Source organism: Calidris pugnax, unplaced genomic scaffold (assembly GCF_001431845.1).
Source record: "Calidris pugnax isolate Ruff unplaced genomic scaffold, ASM143184v1 scaffold82, whole genome shotgun sequence".
In the NCBI taxonomy this organism is placed as follows: Eukaryota; Metazoa; Chordata; class Aves; order Charadriiformes; family Scolopacidae; genus Calidris; species Calidris pugnax.
Window position 1 is genome coordinate 3611946 of NW_015090833.1, and position 26677 is coordinate 3638622.

General features: G+C 42.0%; 1 protein-coding gene across 4 annotated transcripts in view; it reads left to right on the forward strand.

Moving 5' to 3' along the window:
* Positions 1-31: 31 nt before the first annotated feature.
* TNFRSF8 (tumor necrosis factor receptor superfamily member 8) overlaps positions 32-26677 on the forward strand; it is a 33455-nt gene continuing 6809 nt past the window's right edge. Inside the window, exons 1-11 of one of the 4 annotated variants that reach the window (XM_014941400.1) lie at positions 32-5040; positions 5748-5819; positions 6768-6883; positions 11275-11486; positions 20822-20912; positions 23372-23500; positions 23921-24076; positions 24183-24276; positions 24708-24988; positions 25198-25308; positions 25616-25666. In XM_014941400.1, the coding sequence (XP_014796886.1) occupies positions 11415-11486; positions 20822-20912; positions 23372-23500; positions 23921-24076; positions 24183-24276; positions 24708-24988; positions 25198-25308; positions 25616-25666 (985 nt within the window). In that variant the 5' untranslated portion in view covers positions 32-5040; positions 5748-5819; positions 6768-6883; positions 11275-11414. Of the gene's footprint in view, positions 5041-5587; positions 6884-11274; positions 11487-20821; positions 20913-23371; positions 23501-23920; positions 24077-24182; positions 24277-24707; positions 24989-25197; positions 25309-25615; positions 25667-26677 lie in introns of those variants that run through there. The other 3 variants (XM_014941399.1, XM_014941398.1, XM_014941401.1) reach the window with 3 other exon arrangements.

A 26677-nucleotide genomic window follows, 5' to 3' on the forward strand; every position in this document is an offset into this window, starting at 1 on the left:
TTAGAAAAGATTCTTTTCCCCACACACACACTTCAGGGTGGCTTTAACTCTCCCCACATACCCTTCCTCTTGTGTTCTCACATCCCTTTTCAGGTGGAGGTTCTCACAAATGCTGTCTCAAAATAGTCCTTTTTTTTTTTTCTTTTTTTTTAATTATCTGAGCCATCCCACATGCTCTTCTCACTAATATAAAAAAGAATAATTTCACTTTCACATTAGGAGGACTGATTTCAATTGCCATGTTAAAATATTACCACTTTAGTTCACTTTCTTGTCTGAACTGGTATAAGGAGTTATTTCCTTTGCTTTTTATTACTCTTTCAGAGCAGAAAATGGGATTTGCCTATTAACTTAGGTTATGCCCTCATGGTTCTGGGTTGATTTTATTGTTATGTCTCCAGGTCAGTGCAGAATAAGCTTAAATCATGATCCTTTTTCCATAGGGAATCTAACCAGTGTACTCAGGTTTTTCAGCCAAGCGTGTGTTTTGAAATTTCTACTATGAGTAGTGCCCAGGGCAGCCTGTAGTCCATAGTGTACAGAAACAGATTTTTCTGTTGGCCAGCTTGGTCATGTCTTTCTACTCGTAACTGAAATTATCAAAGATTGTACAACCGGATCTTGGTTAATATTGTTGATCCAGAATTTAATCTTGAACCCTTTGTGTGTAGCCACACAGTTTCCCTGGAAGAGAGACAGGAGGTCTGAAAGTAAGTAAACACTTACTTTTTTTAATTAGGACACCTGGCCGTGGACGTGTGCGGAGACCTCATCTTCTAGTCAGAAGGTGATTCACATGTAGTCAAGCTTCTGATCATAATCTCACTTCGAGGTAGAGTTACCAAAAAGATACTTGCTCTACTTTCACGTGACCCACAGCTGAGGTAAATGCGTGCACCTCTTTCATCTGGTTTTTCACAGTTGCTCTGCGGAGGTCTGTGGGGCTACGTGCTGAGCAATGGGGCTGCTGATTGTGCTCAAGATGTCAGAGTTACAAATCCTAGTTAGTTTAATTTGAACAGCAGTAATGCAAGGAATGACAACAGAAAAGTCATTTCTAGAAAGTGAGGTCTTGCTTTATGAGAATCAGATTTATTTTTTTTTTTTATATGAGACAAAATCTCAATCCAAAAGATGGGCAAAGCCTAGAGGAATGCTAAGTGCCAGACGTGCAGGAGATGCCTTTGAACCGAGTGCTGTGAGGAGTAGTTTGGGTGTGGATGTGCTAATGAGTTACAGCGTAATAACAAGGTTTTGCACAGTGGCTTTGTCCTGCAGTAAGTGTTACACAATCCGAGAAAATACACCCTTCCATGAAGGAGAGTGACTGAGATGTCACCTGGGGGTACATTGTAAAGGAGTACGTCTCTTTACTGCTTGAAAAATTGCATTTTGTCCAGTATTAAAGCAGCTTCTGTCCTTGGACTGTGGACTCTGCAGGAGCCTGAGGTGTGATGGAGCTAGTGCTGGAATCTGTGCTTCCAGGGGAGAATGGGGTGAGGGTAACGTGTGTGGGATGTCGGGATTGTGGGTTAGGAAAATGGGAAGGTTTTGAGGCTGGGGGTTTGTGGAGAGGAGGCTAAGCAGAGATGAGACCATAGGTATATATATTAGGAAGCTGGAGTGGTGAGAAGTGTGTTGGGAGGAGGCAGAGGGCGTGAAATAGTGGCACAGTGGAGAGGAGGGCTGGATTGGGAAAGTAGGAATGTAAGATACAGGGTGGGGGGGTTCAAAAGTGTATGGTAAGGAAGGGTTCCCAGTACTGTACCAGTATCTCCAGGGCTATGTCCTCCTTAGCCACAAAATAATGCAAATACTGCATTTTGTTGGGCAGTTACAGGGCTCTGGAAGAGCTTGCCTCACTATGTTGCTCACATTGCGATGCCACTGGAAGTTGGAATAGGCAAAGTGAAGCTGAGCATTCGTGATGTCCTGGATTTTGTTTTCTCCCCATTTGTAGCACTCAGAATGCTCTGATTTAGTCTGTGCAGCTGTGTCTTATGTTATTGGCTGGCTCCAGTGTGTGTGTGCCCATTCATTTGGTTCTCTTCTGGCATGAGTGATGGCTGCTGATGCTTTGATGGTGAAGCTGGTGGTTTAGTTCCCCTTTCTGAATGTATTGCATGTGTATAAATATGATTCATAAGCTGGAAATCCAACTTTGCTTAATTAAACCAATTAGACGCAGTAAATAATGCATTTGTGGTTGGTTATAACAGAGAAGGGTAGTTCAACCTCTAAAATGTAGCCCTGTCTGCTTCTCAGTAACAGGGTTAGACGGCTCTTGCGGTTTGACCCCAGCTGGCAACTAGGACTGAGCAGCCGTTCCCTCACTCACTCCTCATCCCCTAAGTAGGACTGGGACAAGAGGGAGAAAAAGGAGAAAAAAACAAAATAAATGGGTTGACATAAAGACAGTTTAATAGAATGGTAACAGAAGAAAAAAAAGTATTAATGGTAAAAGAATGTACAAAATAAAATGATGCAGCACAAATTGCTTCACTGCCCAATGATCGGTTGCCCAGCCCATCCTCAGCTGTGATCACAGATTCCTGGCCCCCCTTCCCTCTCCCCCTCCAGCCCCTTTTCCATACTGAACATGACATTTATGGTATGGAATATCCCTTTGGCCAGCTTCTTCTGTCTTTGCTCCCTCTCAGCTTCTATGGGAAGCTAAAAAAGTCCTTGACTTAAAATAAACATTACTTTGCAACAGCTAAACCAGTATGTGTTAGCAACAATCTCCTCATAATAAATCCAAAACACAGCAGCTACTGGGGAGGAAATGAACTCTATCCCAGTTGAAGGCAGGACATCAGTGTTTTGTCTGTTTGCTTCCTCTGGGATTACTGTAAGACCATTTTGGTGATGTCTCAGGATCAGGTGTTTCTTGCTGTTAGTACATTTTAAGAATTAATATCAAGAGTCTTGAATGAATGTAGTGCTGAGTTACTCATTCTGTTTAGTTATCAGCATGTCAAGGAATGACTGGCTTCAGAACCCTCAGGTGCATGTGGCATGAGCTTGCTTTTTAAATTATTTGCAAACTTTGATTTTTTTGGGGGGCTTTCATCTGTTTGGAACTTGTGTTTTCAAAGCCCAGAAGGATTTGTTTTCAGAGTGTGTCAAATCTGAAAATGCTAGAGAAATTCTTCCCCTTCTCTTCAGAGTTAAAAACCTTAATTTCACCAGTTTCCTGGGCGATGGCAGACCAAATGTTAAGGACTTCATTTTCTGCTTCAGCTGGTGTATTCCATTGGTTTCTACAGCAAAAGAAAGCTCATCTTCCTTCTGTTAATAGATATGCTATTTATAGCTCTGAGCTTTTAGATGAGGAGAACCAGAGTACCAAAAAGGATAGGAGTTACCCAAAAAGTCTGTGACAGCACTGTGAACTCCTGACTCCCACTCCTGTGTTTTAACCACAAGGCCAGTCTTCCCCAAACATTCTTCTTTTCGATTTTGGTTTAAAATTTATAGAATTGGAACTCGGTGCTTTTTGAACTTCGTTGTTTTATTTCCCAGGCATCTAGAGCCTATTTCAGTTGCATAGTTCAATTGCATATCATAGAGCATATTTCACTTGCAACAATAGCATTAACAATTGCCTATCAGTGAATAAATGTATATTTGAAGAAAAGATAGTTAACAAAGAAAATTCAGGCATATCCCCTTATTATTTTGCACTTAGTAAGATCCTTTGCCTTTCCAGTAATAGAGATCCAGAGTTACTCTGTTGATTTCACTGGAGTTTGTTTGGATTTGTATTTGAGTAAGTGTGAGCAGAATTCCTTGTTGTTAGAAGGAAGTGAAATGTTCGTAATTCCAGTAATCTTCTAAATGGGTGTATTTATTCCCAAAGTTAAAAAAAAAAAAAAGGTAATTTAGGGAGTGCAGTAAGATCATAAGTAATTTCTAGTAAATGATAGAGTAGTGCTTAATCCTGAAACAGCTGGTTTATTTGGGAAGTGTTTATTGACTTACAGATGAACTTCGCGGGTTACATACTTTGCTGAAATAACTGGGCCTGGCTACAGAAGACCTGTCAGTTCACACATACCTGAAAGTAGATATTTTGTGAAATGACAAGGTTCTGCAAAAGCTTCTTTTACCTCTCACTTTGGTTCTGAACTATGCTTGAATCTCTCAGCTCATAGTACCTTTCACTGAAGTTTTCTTTTAGCGTCTTCTGCCAAGAGTTTAGAGTCTGGAATTCTGAGTGCCTGCCTATAGTCTCTGGTTTGATTCTGTTCGCAGTTTAATAGCGTCTTCCAAAAACTGTAGGTGAAAACTAGATCTGATGGGTTAGATTTTAGTTTTAACTCAATAATCTCAAATAATTAACACCTAGACTGAGTAAAAATGCTCAATCTGATACTCAAAATTTAAGAAACAGTAGCATTAAAATGTTTTTGCACGTGTCCACTCCCGCTAACATGGGTTTTATTCACAGTATCCAATCAGGCCAAGCTTCCCTCACCAGTTGTCTTCCTCTCTGGCGAGTTGGTCTCCTTCCCCTCTGGTCCTAGTTGTGAGTTTCCTCTAGTCTAAGCTTTCTGATCCCTTCAGTTGATGCTGTGCTTGTCCTCTATATGAATTAGATGGCACTTTCTTTCCAAAATTTCACTTTGAAGGTCTCCTTGAGAGCAAAGGAGGTAGTCTTCCTCTTTTCCTGGTCATATGCTGATGAGGAAAAATTGCTATAGAGAAAGTCTGGGTTTGCTTCTGGAACTCCATGTGGGAATTCAGTGATGTGAGGATACTGCACAAGAGGCAGCTTTGGGAGTTGTGAGTGGCTTGAGAACGCTTAGAGAGAATGAATTTATTAGAGATCTCCCCTGAAAATCAAATGCATTCACCATCAAGTTTGTGCGGGGTTTGGGGTTTTGTGAGGCTTTAGGTTGGTCAGTTTTTGATCGAATTTCATGGCTTCTCAAAAGGCACGTTCCTGATACAAGAGTCACCTTGTCGTAGGGGAATTCAAGAATTGAGACTGAGGGAAATGTCTGCCTCGACAGTGTTCAGCTCTAACACTTCAAGGTCTGGCTGGCTTGTAAGTAGCTGAAAAACAAGATCTTTTAAGTGCCAGGTAAAGCTCAGCAGCAGACTTGTGGAGAATAACTATGCAATCAAAACCAAAGAATGCAAACCTCGAACATCCTTCTTTGACTATAACTTAACTATTTCAAGTTGACTTTCTAAATGGGGGGAATTACTGTGAAATAAAAGGTGTGAATTTACTTTAAAGTGGCTGCTGCTTATTAGCTCTGTGCATAGACATGCTGTATGTTTAGAAACTGTTAGCTAAAGGCAAGTATGTGCTTAGTTTCTTGCCTCTTACCGGTAACCGATGGCTTTAGAGAAGCCTTCTGGCACGTTCTGGTTCGGTGGGGGAAACCAGGAGCTTTACAGAGCTCCAGAGAGAGACTTTGGCATGAGGTAAGACTGAGCTGAAGTCAAAGCTGGTACTCATGGATTCATTTATATTGGTGCAAAGGCTGAGGGTGGGGAGTGAGCCCCAAAACAAATAATGCTGTTGTGGGTCATTTGTAGGGTCATAGATTTGTAGTATGATTACTCTGGCAAATGAGCAGCAGAAAGACTTTTGCTTTAAATTAAACCAGTGCTGTGGAGGTGTGAAGAAAGGGCATAAAGGATGAAGAAAGGGCATAAAGGATGTTTAAAAAGCCTCAGCCTTCCCATTATATTACCTGTCCAACCTTTATTACCCACCAGTTTCTTTACAGCTGTAACCATCAAACAGCTTTCCTCTCTGCACCGAGGAAGGTTCAGCCTTGAGCATCTCCATTTCCAGCAAGGTACGGGAGGGAGGGCATAGTACAGATGGCATTCAAATAATAACATCTTCTCTCAAGAGCTTTCTCTGTGGAGAATGACAACGTGTAAATCTCCCCTCTTCCAGAAGCTGTAGTCAGAATTACTGAAACTACAGACATGATGTGATCTTTCTTCTAAGGTTGTCTCTCTCTCTGAGCCAGCCTGTGGGCATAGTAATTCTGTGACATGGCTTTGGTTTCTTTCATGGAAGCCAAGTCTTTCCTGAGAGCACTGAGTTCTCTGTCAGCTCTTCTCATTTTTCAGTCTGACTCAAAATGCACTTTAGTTTTGAAGCTACTGTGCGCCAGAAAAAAAAAAAAGACATTTTACATAGATTCTTTTTTCATTACATTAGTTATTTTATCACTCTATATAAGGTAGCAGTATTAGTTGAGATAACAAAAACAGAGTTACAAGATTTTGTTACCCACATCAACTTTATATAAATTGCATCTGTAAGAGAAATCTAATTGAAAATTAAGCCATGTTATTATTATTATTAACATGATCAGTCTGACACATTTTTAGTTGCTTAAACTTTTCTTTCAGTCGAAGTTCTTAATGACTTAATCCAATCAAAAAGTGAATAAAATGAGAGACATCATATCTTGTTTTGCATATTAACACTGAATCCAAGTCTCTGGTAGCAGGAATGCACAGTTACCCTTCCAGAAAATTATATATATATATATACACACACATATAAAAAAAGCAATGCTAAGAGTGACTTCACTGCTTCTGGAAGGCCGGAGCACAGCACTGCCATATATTGTACCATTTAAACTGAGGATATGCACAGGTGAAAGCAATTGTAATGAAAACCAGGGAACATGAATGGAGCCTTTGTCGGGGGGATTTACAGCTCTCAGCTGAAGCAAGGCTTCTGGCGGTGAGACCTGACACCAGCTGAGAAGATTCTTTTTTCCCAGGTTCTCTGCTGTCTGGAGAACTCGTCCAACAGTTACGTTTTGGCTCAGAGTCAGCAACACCAATAATTGTTGCCAGCGTTTCTGAGCTTCCTACAGTCAGGAATTGGCTTTTTCACGTAAGTACGTTTTGATGTTATATTCTGTAATATAAAAAAATAATGAAAATAGCCTTATAATTGCTTGGGAACAGACCAGGATGCATCTCCTTCCGTTAGTTGTTCATTAATTGCCAAGAAATTGTCTGTGTTCAGCAAGAGCACAGCTGATTCAAACAAAAGTCCCGAGTTGCAAACAAACAAGAACTAGTCTGTTCTTTTATTTTAGATTTCTGGTTCACGTATGTATGAAACTTTATATAAAGCAAAGAAGCTGATTTCCTTTTCTGTTATTTTCACTGGAGAACAGAAACACCCAGTGAAAATGTCCATCTACTGACACTGTGATTACTGAAATGACTTGGGATTCCCCTGTGTATTGGGATTTCATTATGACCCCAGCTCACCATAACCACTTTTTTTCCTTCTGGGAACTCTTGTTTTTAGCCATTGCTGTGTTTCAACAAGTATGGAACAAAGGCTTCATACCATCTTCCTTGTTGATTACAGTGAACAAACAAATTTACCAAGGTAAATTACAAAATCCATAGAGCTCTGCAGATCATGTTCATGTTATTGAGGGTGCCTGCAATGTATTTAATGTCTTGCAGAGTAGTTTGATCGATGTGACATAATTAAATGGATTGACAAATATTTAATACTAAGAACAAGAGAAGTGTATGTGCCAGAAAATAAGTGTCAGTACCAGAGTGGCATAGAGGGACAAAGTTTGCCAGTCTGAGGCATACATGGCATAAATGAGATGTTATTCCTTCAAATACTTCCTCAGCTACAGCTAGTTCAGACTCTGGTTGCTTGTTATCTAAGTGATGTTTCTCAATGAGGTCACATCGCAGCAGTGTTGCCCTCCTTCCCTCTGTCCTCTCTGGGCTGCTGAAAGATCTCTGGAGAACGACAGCTTCACTGAGAGTGCCTAAAGTCATTGGGATCCTGGATGTGTTGATACCACAGTGTCACTTCCCAAGATGCCCTGGAAGAGAACTCTCCAGTGGCTAAAAATGCATAAGTAGATAAAGAGAGGTGTCAAGAAAGAGCCATTCTTGGTGACTACTTGCTTTGCTTCCTTTAACCATGAGATTCTTTGCTTTTTATTATAGCAAATGCTTTCATTTTTCTTTTTTTAATGTGTACCTATTTTCAGCTTTTATTTGTACCCCCTGCAATGTGTAGCATGTATGAGCACTGCCCTCGGTACTACTGAGACTCTTGCTGAAGTTTTAGGGTCTGGTGGTGTTTCATCTGGCTATGTACCAAGAGTTCAGTGATTTTTCAGCAGCATACTGCAATGCTCTAAATAGCAACATGGGCAGACACTGAAATACAGATTTTAGACAAGGTTATTTTAATATGTAGTCTTTTAAATTCAGTGGTCTCCTTTATCTGTTTGATAGACGTTTAGAGATGACACTTCTCTTAGTGTTTTTGTCACTGATACATATAGATATAAATTAACTGCACATACGTATTGAAAACCACAAGAAATCATGCTAAAAGTACAATATTAGATTAAAATCAGCCACTTCAAAATTAGAAAATGTCATGAGTACTTTTGCTTGAACACGTGTGTAACTGCTGTTTCTACAGTATTCTATTACTACTTTTTTTACTAGGCTGTCAGTGTCAGCAGAGCTATGAACAGACAATGCTGAAGGAATGTCTTGGGCGCACGTTAAGGAGACTTTCCCTCCTGGCTTAGCTGGGGCTCTGCAGTCTTTTGCTCCGGGTGTCAGGCCACATTTGACCAACTGCTGACTTAGAGGGCCTTCTCTGGTCTCCTCCACTCCACGCAGCACACAAAGGTGATCAGTACAGATCAGATACCTGGTGTCAAAATTACCTAAGAAATAGCTAAGCTTGGCATTAACTAAATCAGTTAATATAGAAAATGCCAAGCAACCATGTCTTTGGGCATCGGTACCTTTGATACCTAAAACAAAAGGAGTTTCAGATGTTAGAGGCAGATGCGTGTAATCAAATAAACATTACAAATAATAATAGCATGCTTATAGGGGCTTTCCCCCCTTTTTTTTTTTTTTCAGAGGGCATTGTCCTCTGATGGAAGAACAAAGATGTAGGGGTTGTTTGTTTGCTTCTCTTTGTTCTGCCTTTTTTTTCCTCTTCATATTAACGTAGAGGATTATTTTCTAGGAAACATAGGCAACGTTTAGAGAACAGTAGCGTGGGTTCGTTATAAAATGGAGGTGCTTCTTCCAGTTACTGATAGGGCTTCTTTTGGAAAACCCCTTTCATTGTATTTGAAATCAAAACACGCAAAGTCTGAAATTAATGCCTTCAGTTAAAAATGCTTGCAGGTTGGAACATTCCTATTAAACACAATCTTTTCACCCTTTTCATTGCTGTTGCTTTTATTAAAGGCTTGTAATAGCATCGTGTGATGTAATAGCCTTTCCAAAAAGCCAGCAGCAACATTAAGCTCTTTCTGCTTCTGATGCTTTTAAACATCTAGTTCAATCAAGAATGAAATTAAGAAGTTTTAAGAAGGATGGCAGCTGGGAAGCCTGGTTTCTCCCAAGCCTGGGAGATGGATTGTTTCTTCTGAGGAACTGGGCTCCCACTGCAGCCTTTCCCTCAGTGAGAGCATTACTAGAATCTGTCGTCTTTATCCAAGTCATCTCCTTCCACCCAACTGTAAACTTAATGACATTGTATCCTCAGCCAAATGTGATTGAAGTTATGCTATGGGTTAAATGTTGACACCATTGATTAAAAAGGAACTGACATATGTGTGTATATATATATATAAAATGCTCAGGAGGCTCATTACAGTCTTATTTTTTTTTCTGTAAAAAAAAGGCCAGAAAACTCTCCCTTTTGCCAGTTTTGGGAAAGTCTTTTGCACATGATGTTTTGTACTCACTTAGTTTTTGAATTAGATGCATTGACTGTAGCAGTATAACTTGCAGCAGCTAGAATTTTCCAGCTTGTGTCTTATGTTGGTTCCTGTCCTTTTGCTAGAAAAGCTCTGATAGGAGCTGATAAGAAAAAAACAAAAGGAAAAAAACAAAAACAAACCAGACAAACATGGCTTACCAATTGCCCTGAATACTATGTCATTTGAAACAGCACTCATAAATTGGGAGAATTGTCTAATGGCATATTATTACACATGATTAAGACGTTTTCTAGCCCATTAGTTAATTAGGAAAAACAAGAATGTAACATTTGGACATTCAAATATGTAGTTGTCTCCAGACATACTTACGACTATCAGTTTTTGTAGCTAAGAGAGCTTAAAAACTGAGAAGCAGCCTGAGAGAGTGAAGAAAGGAGATTAGGTTTATGTGTCAAAAACACAGTATGTGATGTTCTGAAAATGCCTGGGTTTTCTAAGATGGTATTCTGGAGAAAAAAACCAGAGGCAGTTAGTTAAAAGAGTTGTAGCTGTGAGTTGAAGAAGATATTTACATCATCCCAGGGTCCTGTGGCGTGCTCTCATCTTTGGTACTCTGTTGTGATGGCAAGGAAGTAGCTGTGGGTCTTTAATAAAATAATCAATTATCCGACTTTCAATCTCTTCTCACATCTTTTGGTTTTCTTTTTCTTTTGGCTGATAAGAGTGAGAAGCAAAAAACCATGGGTGTGAGAATTCGAATTATCAGTATTTTCCTGAGCACCTCAGAGAGGTTTTCAAGGCAGTCTGCCCTTTTTTTGAAGTGGCTGGCTTTTACTTTTGACAAAACTTTTAGGGCGGATAAGAAAGCTTCCTGACACCTTAAACCAACAGAAATCTTTCCAGGCACTAGAGCCAAAAATGTTATCTGGAGTAACAAATGAAAGTGGGTGAAATGATGAGTAGCAGCCCAAGGGATGATTGTCAGCAACAGGAATTGATTTCAAGAGGGACTGAAGGAGAGAGAAAGGTTCTCAAGAGGATTCTCTGTGGTATGTTGGTGTTTAAATGGCAATGTGTAAAGCTTAAACCTTCTTGGAGTCACCCTGGTTGCTCCTGAGTTGTCACACACTCATCCAAACAGGAGTAAAATGACTGTACTGAAAAAATTACTGCTTCTTACTGGGAACCCAGATGAGGCTTGGTTGCAGCTCTCGAGAGTGTGGCGGGTGGACAGGGCAGGGCTTGGACTCGTGCCTGGCCAAGGCTTTGGGGTGGTGAAGTGCTCTCTGAGGGCAGCCAGATGACTCAGGAGGCTGTGTTTCTGCACAGCCAGCCGTGCACCTCGGGTGACAACCTTGATGCCTGCAACCGACTCACAGAAACCCCACTGCTACGGGACTAGTGATTGACGCGGTTTTGTGTTGTTCTTTTTTTTTTTTTACTTTTCTTTTTTGGGCACCCCCCCTCCCCCTTCCTTCTAAATGGTTTTCTGAGCTTGCTTGAGCCTCAAAGCCTGTCTCCTGCTTGTCTTGAACAGCTGGAATGGCTCTGGACTGAAGGAACCGACACGGAGCAAGACTGGGCTGGACCCTGGAAGGATCTGACTGACTCCAGGAGGAGCAACTTGGCTGTCTAACCTGCCATGCTGGGAGCTAAGGAGATTTAACACCACTGCAGATGGCTGCCTGCAGCCTGGCTGTAGGACTGTGGCTCCTGCTGCTTCTCCAGGATATCCAGACAGCCCCACAGGTAAGGCAGCGTGGCACCAGGATCCTGCAACACCTGTGGATCTGGGGGCACCCTGGGCTGCAGGGCTGTCCTGCCCATAGGCTGCGTGCTGGGTAGCGGGGGTCTACAGAAACAGGCTTTGTGCACCACAGGGTGATAAAGGTCTAGAGCAGAGCTGTTGGGAGATAAGGGTATAAAGCTGAGCTGCTGGGAGGGTTCGCCTTCTCTGGGAACTTTCAGGCAGGAGCTGGGGATACAAACTACGATCTGCATCTTTTTGTTGGCATTGCTAGTGGTGCTGCACCTCCAGGCACCTCACAGCTAGGGAATGAGGAAAGATTTGATGGTGTGGGGGACTGTTCTCATTTCTTTGGGTGAGTGGCTTTTATTTTTGCCTGGATGGCCAGGTGTTCTGTGACAGGCACATTCCTTACAGAACTTGTTTCCCAGGGCTTCTGCTCACTCTGCTGATGTGAGCCAGGGCTGGTAAATGAAAGGTATAAAGGCAAAAAAAACAGTGAAATACCTTCCTCTTTACAACCGTCCACTCCTCTGACACTGATTTCCTCATGAATGGACTATTATTTCTGCATCAAATTGGCTTAAAATAGACATAGCCCACTAGTCACACTCAGCTGATGCTGTAGATGCTCCCTGCTCAGATCGTATCATTTCTTGTGGGTTTGCTCCCCCCACCTCAGTGAATCACGTGGCAACGAGCCCTCAGCACCTGGCATCAGTCCAGGTAATTTCCCTGGGTGACTTTCATGCTCAGACACACACTCACAAAAAGGTCAGTGGCAGAGGCCCTTTGCCCAGGTGAAGTCAAGCAGGTGAGTAATTGCACACTGTGTTGGATCCTGAAATTGGCTATTTTCCCTTGCAATGGAAATATGAGCATATACTGGCTTAAGACACCTGTCTGTACATTGTAAATGAATGATGTAGCACATCACTTGGGCTGTCAGGAGATTTTTTTTTACAAGAAACTGACTCTGATTAGATCTTTGAAAATAACCAAGTCCTGCATCCTCTTCATAGACATTTGAAAAGATCCTCCCGGCTCTTTTGGTAAGAGTAGGAGTTTGCCCTTGTGTCTTTAGTTGTAAATTCCCCTCCCACATTGCAAGTTTGCTCTGTTTTGCCCTGGTTATCTGTCCTGCCCCTGTCTCCTTCCTGAAATCTAGCAGGATCACTGTTCTTCTATAGGACTGGAGTCTGTAGTCTTTATCCACATGGGGAATTCTTAGGAGAGCATCCAGATAAGATTGCCCAGTCTGCTGAATGCAAACTGCTTTAAGAGAAAGGCAATGGAGAAAAGATGGAATTTTTGCTATTTGACATAATTTTTGGTGTTTTGTTCACAAAATAAAAGGGACAGAGAGAAAACCTGTTTTTCTGATATTCGCTGCCAATATTCAGACTCACTGCAAAATCATCAGTTACATGGAATAAATATGTAGATCGTGCTGAGATGAGCAACTGGCTTTTCACTCTCTCTCTGTATTGCCTCTATCACAGCAACCTTTGCTTTTACTGCCACTGGAACACAAGTGGTAGTGTTTCATGTGAGCAAGTCCCAGCTTATTGGTCATATTTTAAACCATATTTCACCTCAACTTGAGTCCACAGGTTGGGTTTTGTTTGTTTTAATATTCAGTTAACTGTCACTTGTTAAAAATGTCTTTACTATCAAGCAGATGAAGCTTGATTACTTGAAGTCTTAGATTATCAGCTTTTTTTGTACTGTCAGAATTTGGATAGAAGCTTGAAAGGGAGTCAACTGTTTTGCTACAGTATTAGTCAGTTCTAGAATAGCCAATGCTGGTAGAAGATTTTTTTTTTTACGGTAATATGTGTTCTTCCTGACTTACAGCTCATTTGTAGCAAGCTGATTTCTTACTCTGCCTCACCATCACTTTTTCTCTCTGAGCTCAAAAGACCAGACATAAATGAGTCAAACCTTGTCCTGACTGAATTGCAGAGTAGCCCACTGAATTCAGCACCACCTTTTCAATTGCCATTATTTAAACTGGAATAACAAATGTGTTTGTACATACAAGGAAAATGAGAAGAGCTACAAAAAGTCTATTTTCTAAAACAAATTCTTAGAAGCAAGTACTGAAAACCAAATGTTCTGTATCAAATTTGTTTGCTTTATTTAATTGGGCCTTGATCTGCAACACTTGATAAGAGAAAACGAGGGTTGGCCTGGTAGGTCAATGAAAGCACTAAACCAGGGGGTCTCTGGCCACCCTGTTACAGAGCAGCCCAAACACAATATGAATTGTGGTCTTGTATTTCACAAGATGTATTCTGTATTCCAGCTCCTGCTAAATCAAAAACCTTTAATTGAAGTGCAGGCAGGAAGAGGTTAGTGAAGTTCAGTCCCTGTCTCTCCGCAGTTGAACAGCGTACTGAATCCCATATATGAGCTTCTTGTATCAGAGCAAAACCAGATGTAAATTACTGGTCTGATATAGACTCATGGCTTGTTCAAATTTGTTCAAAAAATGTGGACAGATTAACTTTGTAGTGGCAGGTTTTGCTACACCGGTGATTGTTTACTGCACCATTTTACCTTCTTGTGAGTTTAAATATTCATCTGCTCCTCTACAGCTGGCAAAAAGCAGCGTTCACTCTGCAGTGTGTCCTCAGGCCCAAACCAGGTCACACCAATTCTGCTGTAGTGCACAGATGCAGAAATAGTGTCTGTGAGGTTTCCCGTTGCAGCCGTGGCCGTCAGCAGAGACCTGTCACACACCGGGGACACCCTGCTCCTGGCCACACACTGCCACCAACGTTCTTGCACTGAATGTAGAGCAGGTGACTGTGCAGCCACAGGGTGAGTTGTTTCAGTGCCCTAAGCCCCTGAAAACCAACTTCACAAATTCAGAAAGCAGAGTTTTCAGTCGAATGAATTTCTAGAACTGATTCATCCTCTGGAAACACAATTGCTGTGTCTTAAATGAGCAAGGATTTGGGGAGGAAGGAAAATGTGGGCACAGGCAAGAGAGGGGAGGTGGGATCCCACCCTTGAATGGCAAAGAGCCACAGCATTGCTCTAATGGACACAGATTCCCACTTTGCTCATCCATTCTTAGTACTGGCCCATCCATTTAGAGTTTCCTCAGAATCAGAGGGAAGGACAAAGACCTACTGTCCACCACAGCTGGATTCCTCACCCATACCCACCAAAACTCCTGTGATCTTCCTTCAATTTTAAAGGATTTTTTAATAATACGTATTAATCAACATAACTGTAGGTACTAACGGACAATACTATAGGTCATTGGGATAAGATTGGTATTTCTTCATTGAGACTGCATTATCTTTTGGAGAGGGGACAGGGGAATATCCAACGTCTCCTTTTCTCTTCAGGAAACACTAGGAAATGTTGCCTTAAAAAGTGAAATTGTGCTAGAATTTTTGATTTCCCTGGCAGAACCTGAGTTCTCTTTCTGTCTGCCTTGAGATTCAGGAAGAGTGGATAAGGAGAAGGGACAGTCAAAAACTGAAAGAGAAAAATACTTTAAATGTTAATTAAAAAGGATTTTGAGGTTACTGTATTTCATTCTGTTCCTTGCAAAGATGAGGAGAGTTTGTTCTGTAAAACCTACTGGAGATGTCCTTGGTGGAGCAAAGCCCCATACTAGTTGCTGCTGAGTATGGATTATGCCACACTCTTCAGTGTTTCTAGGCATTCCAGGAAGAAGAGGAGGGAATGGGGCAGAAGTGAAAGTTGTTACACACAAATCCTTCCCTACAAAATGAGTATTAAGGGACAAAAATGATGAGGTGAATGTTTCCTCACTGGCTAATTGAGAATTTGTGTAAGCACATGGAGCCAGGAGCTTAGTGTTTCTTTTTTTGTGCACCTCTACACAGAGGCACCCTGGAACCGCGAAGGTGAACACCCCACCCCACCCCTCACAGCTGATGCTGTTTGTAAAAAGGTGATAGCGTTGAGGTTTTGTAATGCGAGGCTGAAACTTTTTTCTGTCTCCTTTGCTTTATCCCTTCCTTTCATTTCAAGAGTTATTTATGAGCAACTAGGACCTGCTAACTCAAACCTTAACCTTCAGCTTCTGCCTAACAGTCGTAATTTAAATAAACTGGTTTTGCTCTGGAAAATTAGTTTTATTAGTTATATTCACACAGGCCTAAGTCAAAGTAATTAAATTCATATGTTCTTCTGAGACAGGGTTAGATTTTCACTGTCATCCTAGAATGTATTAAAAAAGGATTCTTGGAATTAAGTTCATACTAACAAATGGGACAATGATCCAAGGCAGACGACTTTCACTATTTTGTAGTTAAACCTTATGTGTCTTATTCAGTATTTTATAACACTTGGTTTTGTCCAAGCACTCACAACCAAAAATATGTTAGAAATGTCTTCATGCTGAGATTTTTGTTGGCAATGAGAGCAGTAAGAGCCCACATGCTTTTCCTTGCTGCTGTGTTCTTCTCGAGCCATCGCATGATAAGGTACCACTTTTAACAGGAATTTTTCCCTTTTCTCCTCACTGCTCTTGTGATTCCCTCCCTGCTTTTAGGTGACCCCTGTTCTGATTAAGGCTTGACAAGAGGGACATTTCCTTTAAGAATTTCTGCATCATCTCAGTCACGGTGCAGGAGCCCAGGAGAGGCTCCGCAGCCGTTGGTGACGCAGCGCGTGTCTGCGCTGGGACATCAACGCTGCTGCTGCTGGCGGGAATTTTTCGCAGAATTTCCCTCATCTAAACAGGATCATTCTGTGCTGTCACCAGATTCCTTTGTAGCTGCAGTGTCAGAAGGCAATTAGCTTTTCCCCTGCCTGTTTTGATTATAATTGCCCACGTTTTTGAGTGGAAACATGCTTTTATGTTTCACCAGAAAAGCTAGAGGGAAGGTAAACTGTAAGTTCTGCTGTAGCACACTGACTTATCGTGGTAGCAGTTGTCCTTAACTGTGAGTGTTGGCAGGATAAGAAGTGTTTACAGCACCGTCAGTGACAGTTTGGACAAGATTTGGTAAAAGCAAGCAAATCTAAAGTTAAGGACCCGGTTGGACCAGAGGGACACTATGTCCTCTGTGCCCATACCGAGTTTATCTGGGGTTTCCTGGTGCTACTACCACAACCTCCCCCACAACTGTAGATAGACATTGGACCCAGTACAGCAAGGACTTTAACACATCTGAGGCTGAGCAATGATAGAGCCAGGAATGGAACCACCAACCCTGAACATGAAGCTACGGGGCCCTTTCCTGCCCCCAGCCTTGTGGTCACCTCTCTGTCACGTTGCTGTGGGTTCACACAGAGTTGAGCCTGGAGGTCCGAGCTCAGTACTGGACTACTCAGACAACAGGAGTTCACCCAGGTCATTTTGATATTAGCAGGTGAGGATTAGAAATCCAGTTTGTGTTCCAGCTGCAGTTGGTAGTAGGCTTACTACTATATAGAAGTGATAAGTTGCTATGGAAAATAGACATGCAGTTTCAACAGCCTTAATTTTTGAGAAGCTCTGCACGTATGTTGCTTCAATAATTCTGTAGAAAGCTAATGCTTTCTTTGCCCAAGCCACTGAAATATTTTTTCCTTTTTAACAGTATTGGTTAACCAGCATTAAAATATTTCGTAGCTCCAGCACTCCATCATCGTTCTACCCAGGAACAGCAAGAGAAATACGCATTAAGTATTTTACAGTCCCTCCAAATGTGGATGGATTTGATGGCTGATGTCTAGATTTCTGCCGTTAAAAAGGCAGAACAGCTGACCCAGACATTTCTATCACTTGGAGTCTTCATGTACAAAGAGATCTGAGATAATGGTCAAATCAAGAAAATGCATAAGGTATTTTTTCAGAGGCACCGAGTCTTGAAAAGAGTGTGACTGGAAAATTTGTAATATAGAATTCCCTGTATTTCTTGGTGAATTGCTTCCAGCAATCTCTTCCTAATTAGAAATACTGAGCTTATCAAAAGAAAAGGTCAAACAAGCCAATATTTTATTGCAAACTTGCACCCTGATTTCCCTAACTGAAGGTGAGATGTTGGAGGTGGTATTTTGCATGTGGGAAGAGCAGTTACAGGTGGCGAAACTGAGGTAATTCACGTGTTCAGTCATTGAGTGGGTAAATTACCTCAGTTTGGGCCAATTGCTACCCACTAATAACACACATTTTTGTTCCCTTTTCACTTCATATCTTTGGCTGGTTATTTTTTGGTTTAGTTAACTTATTACTCTGATATTCATTACACATAGACAGAAAAATGAAAGTTGTGTTATCCCTGTATGGCTGACTTCCCTTCACCCTTCTCCCAAAAGCAGCCTGATCAAACCTCTGCAGAAAATGAGTGGGCACCATCATTTTATGGAAATGAGACCTTGCCCCTTCACCTCTGCCATTTCTTCAAGGTGTGTTCTTTGCTTTTGGACACCAATTTGTTTCACTCCCCTAAAAACTCATGGAAATTTCGATGAGTTCTTAGTGCAAGAGCTTTTTATTCTAGATGCATGAAAACTTGAAATTTAGCTTACCAAACACCTATAAGAAGCAGAGCCCATATCATCTTTAGTGGCACTTGCCTTTCCACGCTGCCGCTTTTGCTCAGGTAATTTATTTAGAGCTTTTCAGCCTGAAGTACTATAAAGGTCTGGCGACTTGGTTTATGCTTAGGTCCTTACCTTAAAGTTTGCTGTCTGCAAAGGGCCAGTCTTTCTGCTTGGTTTAAGAGCAGAACTTTGCATCATTGCATTGCTGTTACATGTCATATCTTTTAAACACGTTTAGCAGGGGGTATGGATTAGGAGTGGTGGGGTGTTCAGAAGGTGGTTTCCCAGCCATAGAAATTATAGAATCATAGAACTGTCTGGGCTGGAAGGGATCTTTAAGATCACCTAGTCCAACCATCAACCTCACTGATAAAAACCATCACTAAACCACGTCACTAAGCATCATGTCAACCTGGCTTTTAAATACCTACAGGCATGGGGCCTCAACCACTTCCCTGGGCAGTCCATTCCAAGGCTTAATAACCCTTTCAGTGTAAACATTTTTCCTAATATCCAATCTGAACCTCCTCTGGTGCAACTTGAGGCCATTTCATCTGTCCTGTCGCCAGTAACTTGGGAGAAGAGAGCGACCCCCGACTCTCTACAACGTCCTTTCAGGTAGTTGTAGAATTTGTTAAGATGACTTATTTTTACAGCGGAACACCTTGGGCTTGGCTTATTAAACAGTAAAGGTGGCTACAAAGCTGTGCTCAGAGCTGGACAGTTGAGAGCAGCATTTTTTGTGAAGCTATGGATGTCACGTACTGTGTAGCTGGGTGTAGTATTTAGCTGCCCTCCTGTGGAAAGGGAAAAAAACCACATTGAGTACTCTTTCATATGTATAGTTTCATAATTTGTGCATTATGTCTGCATAGTTCATGCAGCAATTTAGCACAGCACTAGCATCAAGTCAAATTCATAATCAGAATTTGTACTGCTGTAACTGAAAGCAGAATCAAATCCTAAACTCCCGATTTCAATATTTTAGACAAGGTCACTTTTTTAAAAAGCAGCCCTTCCCTTACCTTTTTACTCCGACACTATTCCTTTATTTAAACCCCAAAAGAGGCAGTTAAATGAGCTGTATGATTGTGCTGCATAAATCATTCAAGAATTTTGTTCTCACCCCAATGAAAAACTCAGCATCATTTGCAGCCGGAGCCGGTTGCCCAGGAAGAGAAGATCAGGTCTTTGTGGTGACTTCCCATAGCTCTTCCAGAGAAAGCTACGATGAGGATGCTGTTGTTTCTTACATTTTCTTTATAAAATTAGCTAACCCACTTTGTATCACTGAAATGACTCCTGAATGACCTTTTTTTTGTGTCATTTCCTGCTGTTCGGTGTGTGGCAGAGCAGCTGGCTAACCTGGGTGCTTCTCCACACAGATGCAAGGAGATTCTACTTCCTTTTCCTATAGTTGAGGGCTTCCTCCTCAGAAAAGAAAAATGGAGGGTGCAGATTTGTAAACTTGATTTGCTGATTAAGCAGACATCTGCGATTTCCTCTACACTGTAACTAGAAAAAGTGCTTTGTAGGGAAGCGGTGTAGCCCAGTGGTTAGTGCAGAAATGTGTCAGGCAGGGTTTCTCACTTCTATTACTGGAGCTCGATGAAATTGAATGGTTTCAATATGTTTCTATTTCTTGTCCTTTTGATAATTTCCTCCTTGACTGAAAGTTCCTGTTTTCTGATGTAACCTGGGGGCAAGTTAAGTAACTTCTGTGTTTTATGGTCCTGGTGTAAAAAGCACAGCATATTAAACAGGAGAATACAGCTGTGAAATTAATTAGGTTCTGCACTGCATACAAAGGCAGTAGAAGACAGTAGGTGTTATTTCAAAGGCCAATGGAAAATTCATCTGCAGAAAGTGAGATGTAGGTCTTCTGAAATATTTAACTTCTCTACCAGTATCATGGGGGGAAATCTCTGGGGAATCTGCTGATTGATTCTTTACAAAAAATTGCCATTTATACCTTCTAGCAAATACCGAAAATGAAATACAGATAACAACATTTTTAGGGGATTATTAAGGGAGATGCCAAATTCAAAAATCAGATTGTCTCATCAGCAAACTTGCAGCGCTGTAATTTCCCACAGCATGTAGTGGCCCTGTCATACAAAAATGAAGTCTTATTATAGTCTTGATTGTATTCTGGATACAATTCATAGATGAGTCTCATTTTCTAAGCCAATATAGAGGGCTCCGGGGAGACCTTAGAGCCCCTTCCAGTCCCTCAAGGGGCTCCAGGAGAGATGGGGAGGGACTCTGGATCAGGGAGGGGAGCAATAGCATGAGGGGGAACGGTTTTAAACTGAAAGAGTGGAGATTTAGAGGAGGTATTAGGAAGAAATGTTTCACTGTGAGGGTGGTGAGAGCCTGGCCCAGGTTGCCCCGAGAAGCTGTGGCTGCCCCATCCCTGGAGGGGTTCAAGGCCAGGCTGGAGGGGGCTTGGAGCAACCTGGGCTGGTGGGAGGTGTCCCTGCCCAGGGCAGGGGGTGGCACTGGGTGGGCTTTAAGATCCCTTCCAACTCTAACCGTTCTGTGATTTCATTCCTATGCTTAAATGACTTTCAGAGAAAAGAGACTGCTTAGTGAAGATACATATTGAATTATTTCTAAATACACTGAATATTGCATTCTTTGCTTAAGCATACGGGCAACAGTAATTTAGTTGCTTTGGGGATAATTGAACTTTCAAAAAGCTGTAGGGTTTTCTTTACCATCTGCAAGTACCATCACTTGAGACAGCTACTGGGATCTGCTCTAATGCAGAACTAATTCTTTTCTAATTATGTCTTTTGTCTGTTTCAATTTCTAGACATCATTAAACCCATCTCATTCCTGTGATACACTTGAGAATTGGTTCTATGATGAATCTTCACGAAGCTGCTGTTACCAGTGTCCCTCAGGTCAGTATGGTTATAATTCAGTCAAATTAACATGGAGCCTTTCTTGCAGAGATAGCAGGAACCATGTGTATCTGCAGAATTGCATTTTGTCCCTGAAGAAAAGTGGAATTTCATGAATCACTCTCTAGTGTGGATCCAGATGTGAACCTGTTCTCCACTGCCCCTGCTCCTGTTCAGTCTGCCTGCAAACAATCTGTGAATTGTAAACTAGATAACTTGCTAGAATTTTCAGTGTGTTTTTTAGTGGTTGACTTGAGACTCTGAAGTAGCTAGAAGTAGGCAAGTCTAAGAATTCATTTCAGCTTTCCTCGGGGTGTGAAACAGTGAGTGAAATTAGGCTAAAGAAGTTTCTCATCAGAGACAAAAATTATAAAATTAAGGTGTGGGAAGACAGTCACTATCCTCATAGACAAAACAGTTTAGAAAGTATCTCACATGAGAAAGGGAACAGCCCCTTGTGAGGGGACACAGTGAGCTCTGCAGGAAGCTCGTGGTGACTCAGAGACACATGAGGGCAGAAGCAGGAAACACGTTGGTGAGACAAGAGTTCTGGAAATGTCTGAAACTCCCCCTGTTGGTCAAAAAACCCCTCAGTGGGTGGGGCATTTTATGGTACTTCATCATCATCAATCTCTTCTTAGAGAAGTGTTTTCTTTTTCTTTTCTTTTCTTTTCTTTTTTTTAAGGAAATTTTTGACATTTATTTGTGCTGTAATAATGAAGAGGGCTTTCGCGCTTGGCTGCTGGCATTTGCATGCAGTTACACCAGGGTTCCCTCTGGGGCACCTTGTGCTGCGGCTGCACCACTGGAGTCAGTCAGAGCTGTGCAAGTGTGAGAACCCAGGAGACACAATAAGTAAACAAGACCAAGGGATGGAGAAACTGGTCCCATAAAAGAAGAAAAGGGGCGGGGATCTGACTCTGAGCCAGTCCCAAGAAAAGCTCTTTTCTCCTTCAAAACCAGACTTTGCAAAAGCTCCCATAATGACAGGTGTCATCGTGAGCAGAGACCTGATTTACATCTGGCTGTAACGAGCCACCAGTCTCAATCATTTCATCTCTGCTTATTCTTGAAACTCGTTTTGTTACCACACCCTCACGTCAGTCTTGGACATCTCTTCCAATCCTCCAGGGCCTCCTTCACAACAGAAACTCATAAGAATACCTTTTCATTTTAATTTTCAAGCAATAACCTCTCCGTATCTGCTACTAATTCAGCTGCTCACTGCAAAGAACGAACCTTTTCTAAAATTCCATGTAATCAAAGTGAACTCTTGCTGCAGCCTGGCTTTACTTTCCTTGGTGTTCCAGCCCACAGATTGCAGCTTTCAGTCTGAGCACAGTGGCCCACATACAACCATCCTCTGCTTCCAAGTTAATTTCAAGTTCAAGATAAACTTCAAATCAAACCTCAAAAGATCATTCTAATCAATTTCTACAGTTGCCACATCTCTTGTCATGTACTTAATTCTTGTGCAGGTAAAATGAGACTTCATACCTGGGATACCAGAAGAATGTTTTCTTTCTGTCATCACAGAGCAAAATATTTCCCTCCTGTCAAGGGGAGAAACAGAGACTTCCATGGAAGATAATGGTATATGCTGGAACAGCTCATGTTATGCAGAAGTTGTTATTCCTCTTCACTTCTGTTTATGGTTTTTTAACTTTTTTGTTTGGTTGGGTTTTTTTGTTTTAGACTCTAAATCAGATATCCAGCTCCACAAGATAGTGCTGCAGTCAACACTCAAGATAATTTCCCACCCATAGTTAACAGCAAATCTTCAGGAGTGAATGACTGTACATATCTGCAAAAGAAAAACACTTAAAACACTTATTTCATCTACTTACTTTCAGTACATCTTTCCGTACAGGTGACTGCAGCTGGTGTTCCTACTGCTCAGGTTTTTATCTGGTGGTTGCACTATGAGCACGATCAGTGGAGATCAGCACCAGAAGACACTGTTAGGGAAGCTTCAAAGCTACTGCACCTGGGGCATGTATTCCCCAAGGGAGGGACCCATGTGCACAGGAAATCTGAAATAACTGAAGTTAAAGTTTTTGGGTCATTGGGGGAGGAAGGGGAAAATGACACACACTTGCAGGTACACACGTGTGCAGCTTGAGTGCTAAGATTCAACCCCCCTTGAAAAGAATAGTCTGAGACAAGTAGTTTTGAGGAGGTGGGAGTGATGTGGGTCAGGCTTGTCTGGTGGTATTTACTGGGCCAAATATAGCACAGCTGTTTTTGCCTGCACTCCTGCATCATACTTGCCAAAACAAGGTGTGTTATTTCCCTGCCAGGTTCCCCCTCCCCGTGGGGAGCATCAGAAAAACATACATACGTAATTTGATTTCTTTGAAGGAAATTAAACCATCTCACAACTGTCAACAAACACTTCAGGGTGGTTTTCCCCTCTGATTCTGAACAGGTATCCTGCATATTTTGTTTTCTTTCCCCAGGCTATGTTAAAAAGAAATCCTGTCCTAGGGACCCAGCTGGAGACTGCATGAGGTGTGGACCCGAACAATATGTGAATAATGAAGAGTCCCAAAAGCCACGATGTGACGCTTGTGTATCATGCGCAAAAGGTTTGCTTTCCCTCACTCATGCTTCACAGTTATATTCTATGTATTTTATTTACACTTTATATATATATATATCTATATTTTTAATTTATTCATTTACAATTTCCAGCAGCAAAATTATCCATCCTTGGTTACTGATTTAGAGAGCAGAATGCTGCCCTGCACGTAATCAGAATCGCTTCCTGAGTGACCTGGGACAACCTAAAAAATCTCTCATCCAATGCTATCCGAGTCTGATTTCTGCTTTCTGTCTTATATTACAAGCCATTGCCTACAGATTTCTTCAAGTATTCATGACTTAAGTTGCCAGCATGAAGAAGGCCAGCAGCCTGTTCTGCTTCCTCAGCCTTTGAACCGGTGTTGCTCGGCTTTGGCCCCTGCTTTGCGTTTTCCTTTGTTGCCACATCTGTTTCTTCCCCCCAGAATCTGACCTGGTGGAGAAGAAGCCCTGCTCCTTCAATTCCAGCCGCGTGTGCGAGTGCCGCCCGGGCCTCTTCTGCCAAACCCCTGTTGTGAACACCTGCAGCCGATGCCAGCAGCACACCGTTTGCCAGCCTGGCTTTGGAGTCAAAGTCAGAGGTAGGAGACCCTCCCTGCCTGGCTTTCCTGTTCTGATCTTGGCCACAGGCCTGGACCTGGGGCATCTTGGTTGGCCGGTCGGTCCTCAGTCGTTATGTTTATTTAGGCACCTCAACAACTGATGTTACTTGTGAAAAGTGCCCTGCTGGGACCTTCTCTGATCAACACTCCAGCACGGACATCTGCAAGCCCCACACAAAGTAAGTTCATAGCTCTTTAAAGTGACTAAGTAATTAATTAAAGTTAAGAAAGGACAAAAAGGGACACCTGCCACTTCTGGTGTAAAGAAACAGATTTATCTTAGAGGCAATGGGATAGCTTTGGGCCTATGCACAGAGTTTAGAAGGCCTCTCTTGTACAGCTCTACTGGAGGAAGGAAGGAGCCCCTCTTGCCTCAATTGTAGTTTACAGAGTGCAGTGGAATTATACACACGTGTGAGTATCAGGTTTGCATCCAGGTCAAGAATTAATGCCACAGGGGTGAGAAGAAGAGTCATGACTTTTTCACTGAAAGCAATAAAGGCAGGTGGTATAAAAATGACCAAAGGGATGTTTGTCGCATAAAAATACTCTTGTCTCCACCATGGCAATTTCCCCTGTTGCTGACACACTGTTTTCTGGTATTCCTTAGCTGTGCCAAGTTAAACAAAGTAGCTCTACACAAAGGCAATGCCACACACGATCAGGTTTGCCTGGATGAATTGCCCACCCACCTCACCCCAAGCACTTTGTCCATGAGATTCAGCGATGAAACAAATAACTCTGGCATCAGGAGGCGTGAGGAGAACCCGGTGACCATTGTTAGCATCCTCTTAAGGGCCACAACAACTGAAAATCTCAGTTCAACTCCTGAGAGTAAAGCTCCACCTGGAACTTCTCCTACATCAGCCAAGGGGGAGATGACAACGGGAGGTAACAAAGATGAAGTGTTTACTCTGTCTAGTGTGCTTTATTTGGGTATATCTTTGGTAAATATATTTCTGTGGGAGCCTCTTGCAAATCTTCTACAACTTGTGAAATATTGTCCGTGGTTCTATGTCCAAACACATAGATCTACTAATAGTTGCCCCCCTGCCTTTTCTTAGCCTTTCCTTTCCTCCCTTTCCCTTTCTGTGCTGTAGGTCTCGTTCTCTGGGGAGTGGTTCTCTCTGGGATGGTGCTTCTTGTGGGCGTGCTGTTATTTTGGAAAAGGAAGGTTTGCAAGAAGCGGATCCTCATCCTCAAAGGAAAGCGTGAGTTTTTAAAGCTGTTAATACACCTGTTTGGTTATATGCCAGCCAGGAATGCAAATATCCCAAAATTTTGTGGAGGTCATTGGTTAAACTGTGAGCATGAAAAGAAGAGTGATTTTTGCTGATACTGACTTTCTTTAGCTTTGCCTAGAATTACACGTGGGGTGTGCCTGTGGAACCACATTCCCTCTTTTATAGAGAGCAAGATGTGCACACTGTAGGTTGGTTGTAGAGCTGTGGGTCTGGTAAAGCTGTTGGGGCCTGTGTGCTCCACGATGAGTTTTACTAAATGAACGGTTTCTTTTAGCAGCACATCTGCAATCCGTCATCGCACACAAACCCAGGCTCAAATCTCAAGGTAAGTCACTGACGGACCAGGAGTTGTAAACCACGTGTCTAAAGAATAAGTGGAGAGTTTTAATGTGGAACTTTACTTTATGGGATTTTAATTTAAAACGTGGAACTTTTCCATATCAAATCTATGTCTTTGCTGATGTGCAAAAGGCCCCGCGCGGGGGGACGCGGGGATGTCACGAGCCACTAGATGGCGCTGTTTCCCGCGGCAGCGGCGCGGTGCCCGTGCAGCCAGGCCTTATGGAGCAGCGCCCGGTTAGTGTGGGCACTCCGATGGGGAGACATCTCCCAAAAACAGTGGTGTTACCCACTGCAACCTGTGCTCTAGAGTACACGTATTGTGCTCAATTAACTAATCCCCTCTTTGCACTTTCATTTCCATTGACTGATCTATTCTCTTCAGTTGTGTTAGATATTCCTAATTACCAGACATCAGAGCTTCTTCTCATTTATTCAGAAATGTGATTTAAAATCTCTTGGGTGCAGCTTAATTTTCTCAAAATGGGATTTTTGCTTCCTTACTTGCCTTATGCAACAGAGACTGTTGCTGTGCAGATTAGAGAGCTGATGCACTGGAGATAAAGATGACTCCTTGGCAGGGTGAAATTCCACAGTGGGCCTCAGCCTGTCTAGCTTCATGCTACAGCAGAAGGATGCTGTACACTCCCTTCCTTTCCCCAGTGTTCCTGTCTTCCATCCTTGCATAAAATCCCATTCCCTAAATATTCATCTGACCACACGCTGAACTGATACAACTTGTTAATTCAGTAGAAAGTTATTAACATTTTTTTTACCTTTTTTTTTTTTTTTTTTTTTTATAATGGCTTTTTTCCGATTCACAGGCTAAACTTTTATTTCTGTTTTCTGGCAAGGTAGAAAGGTTTGGCTGTGGGCTTAGAGATTCTCCGCTTCCATTTCTGTTTCTGCAGAATCATATGATATACATTATAATTTTTTAAGGCCAGACTTTGGACTGTGAAATCATCTCTGGAGAAGATCACAGGGGAAAGTGTCT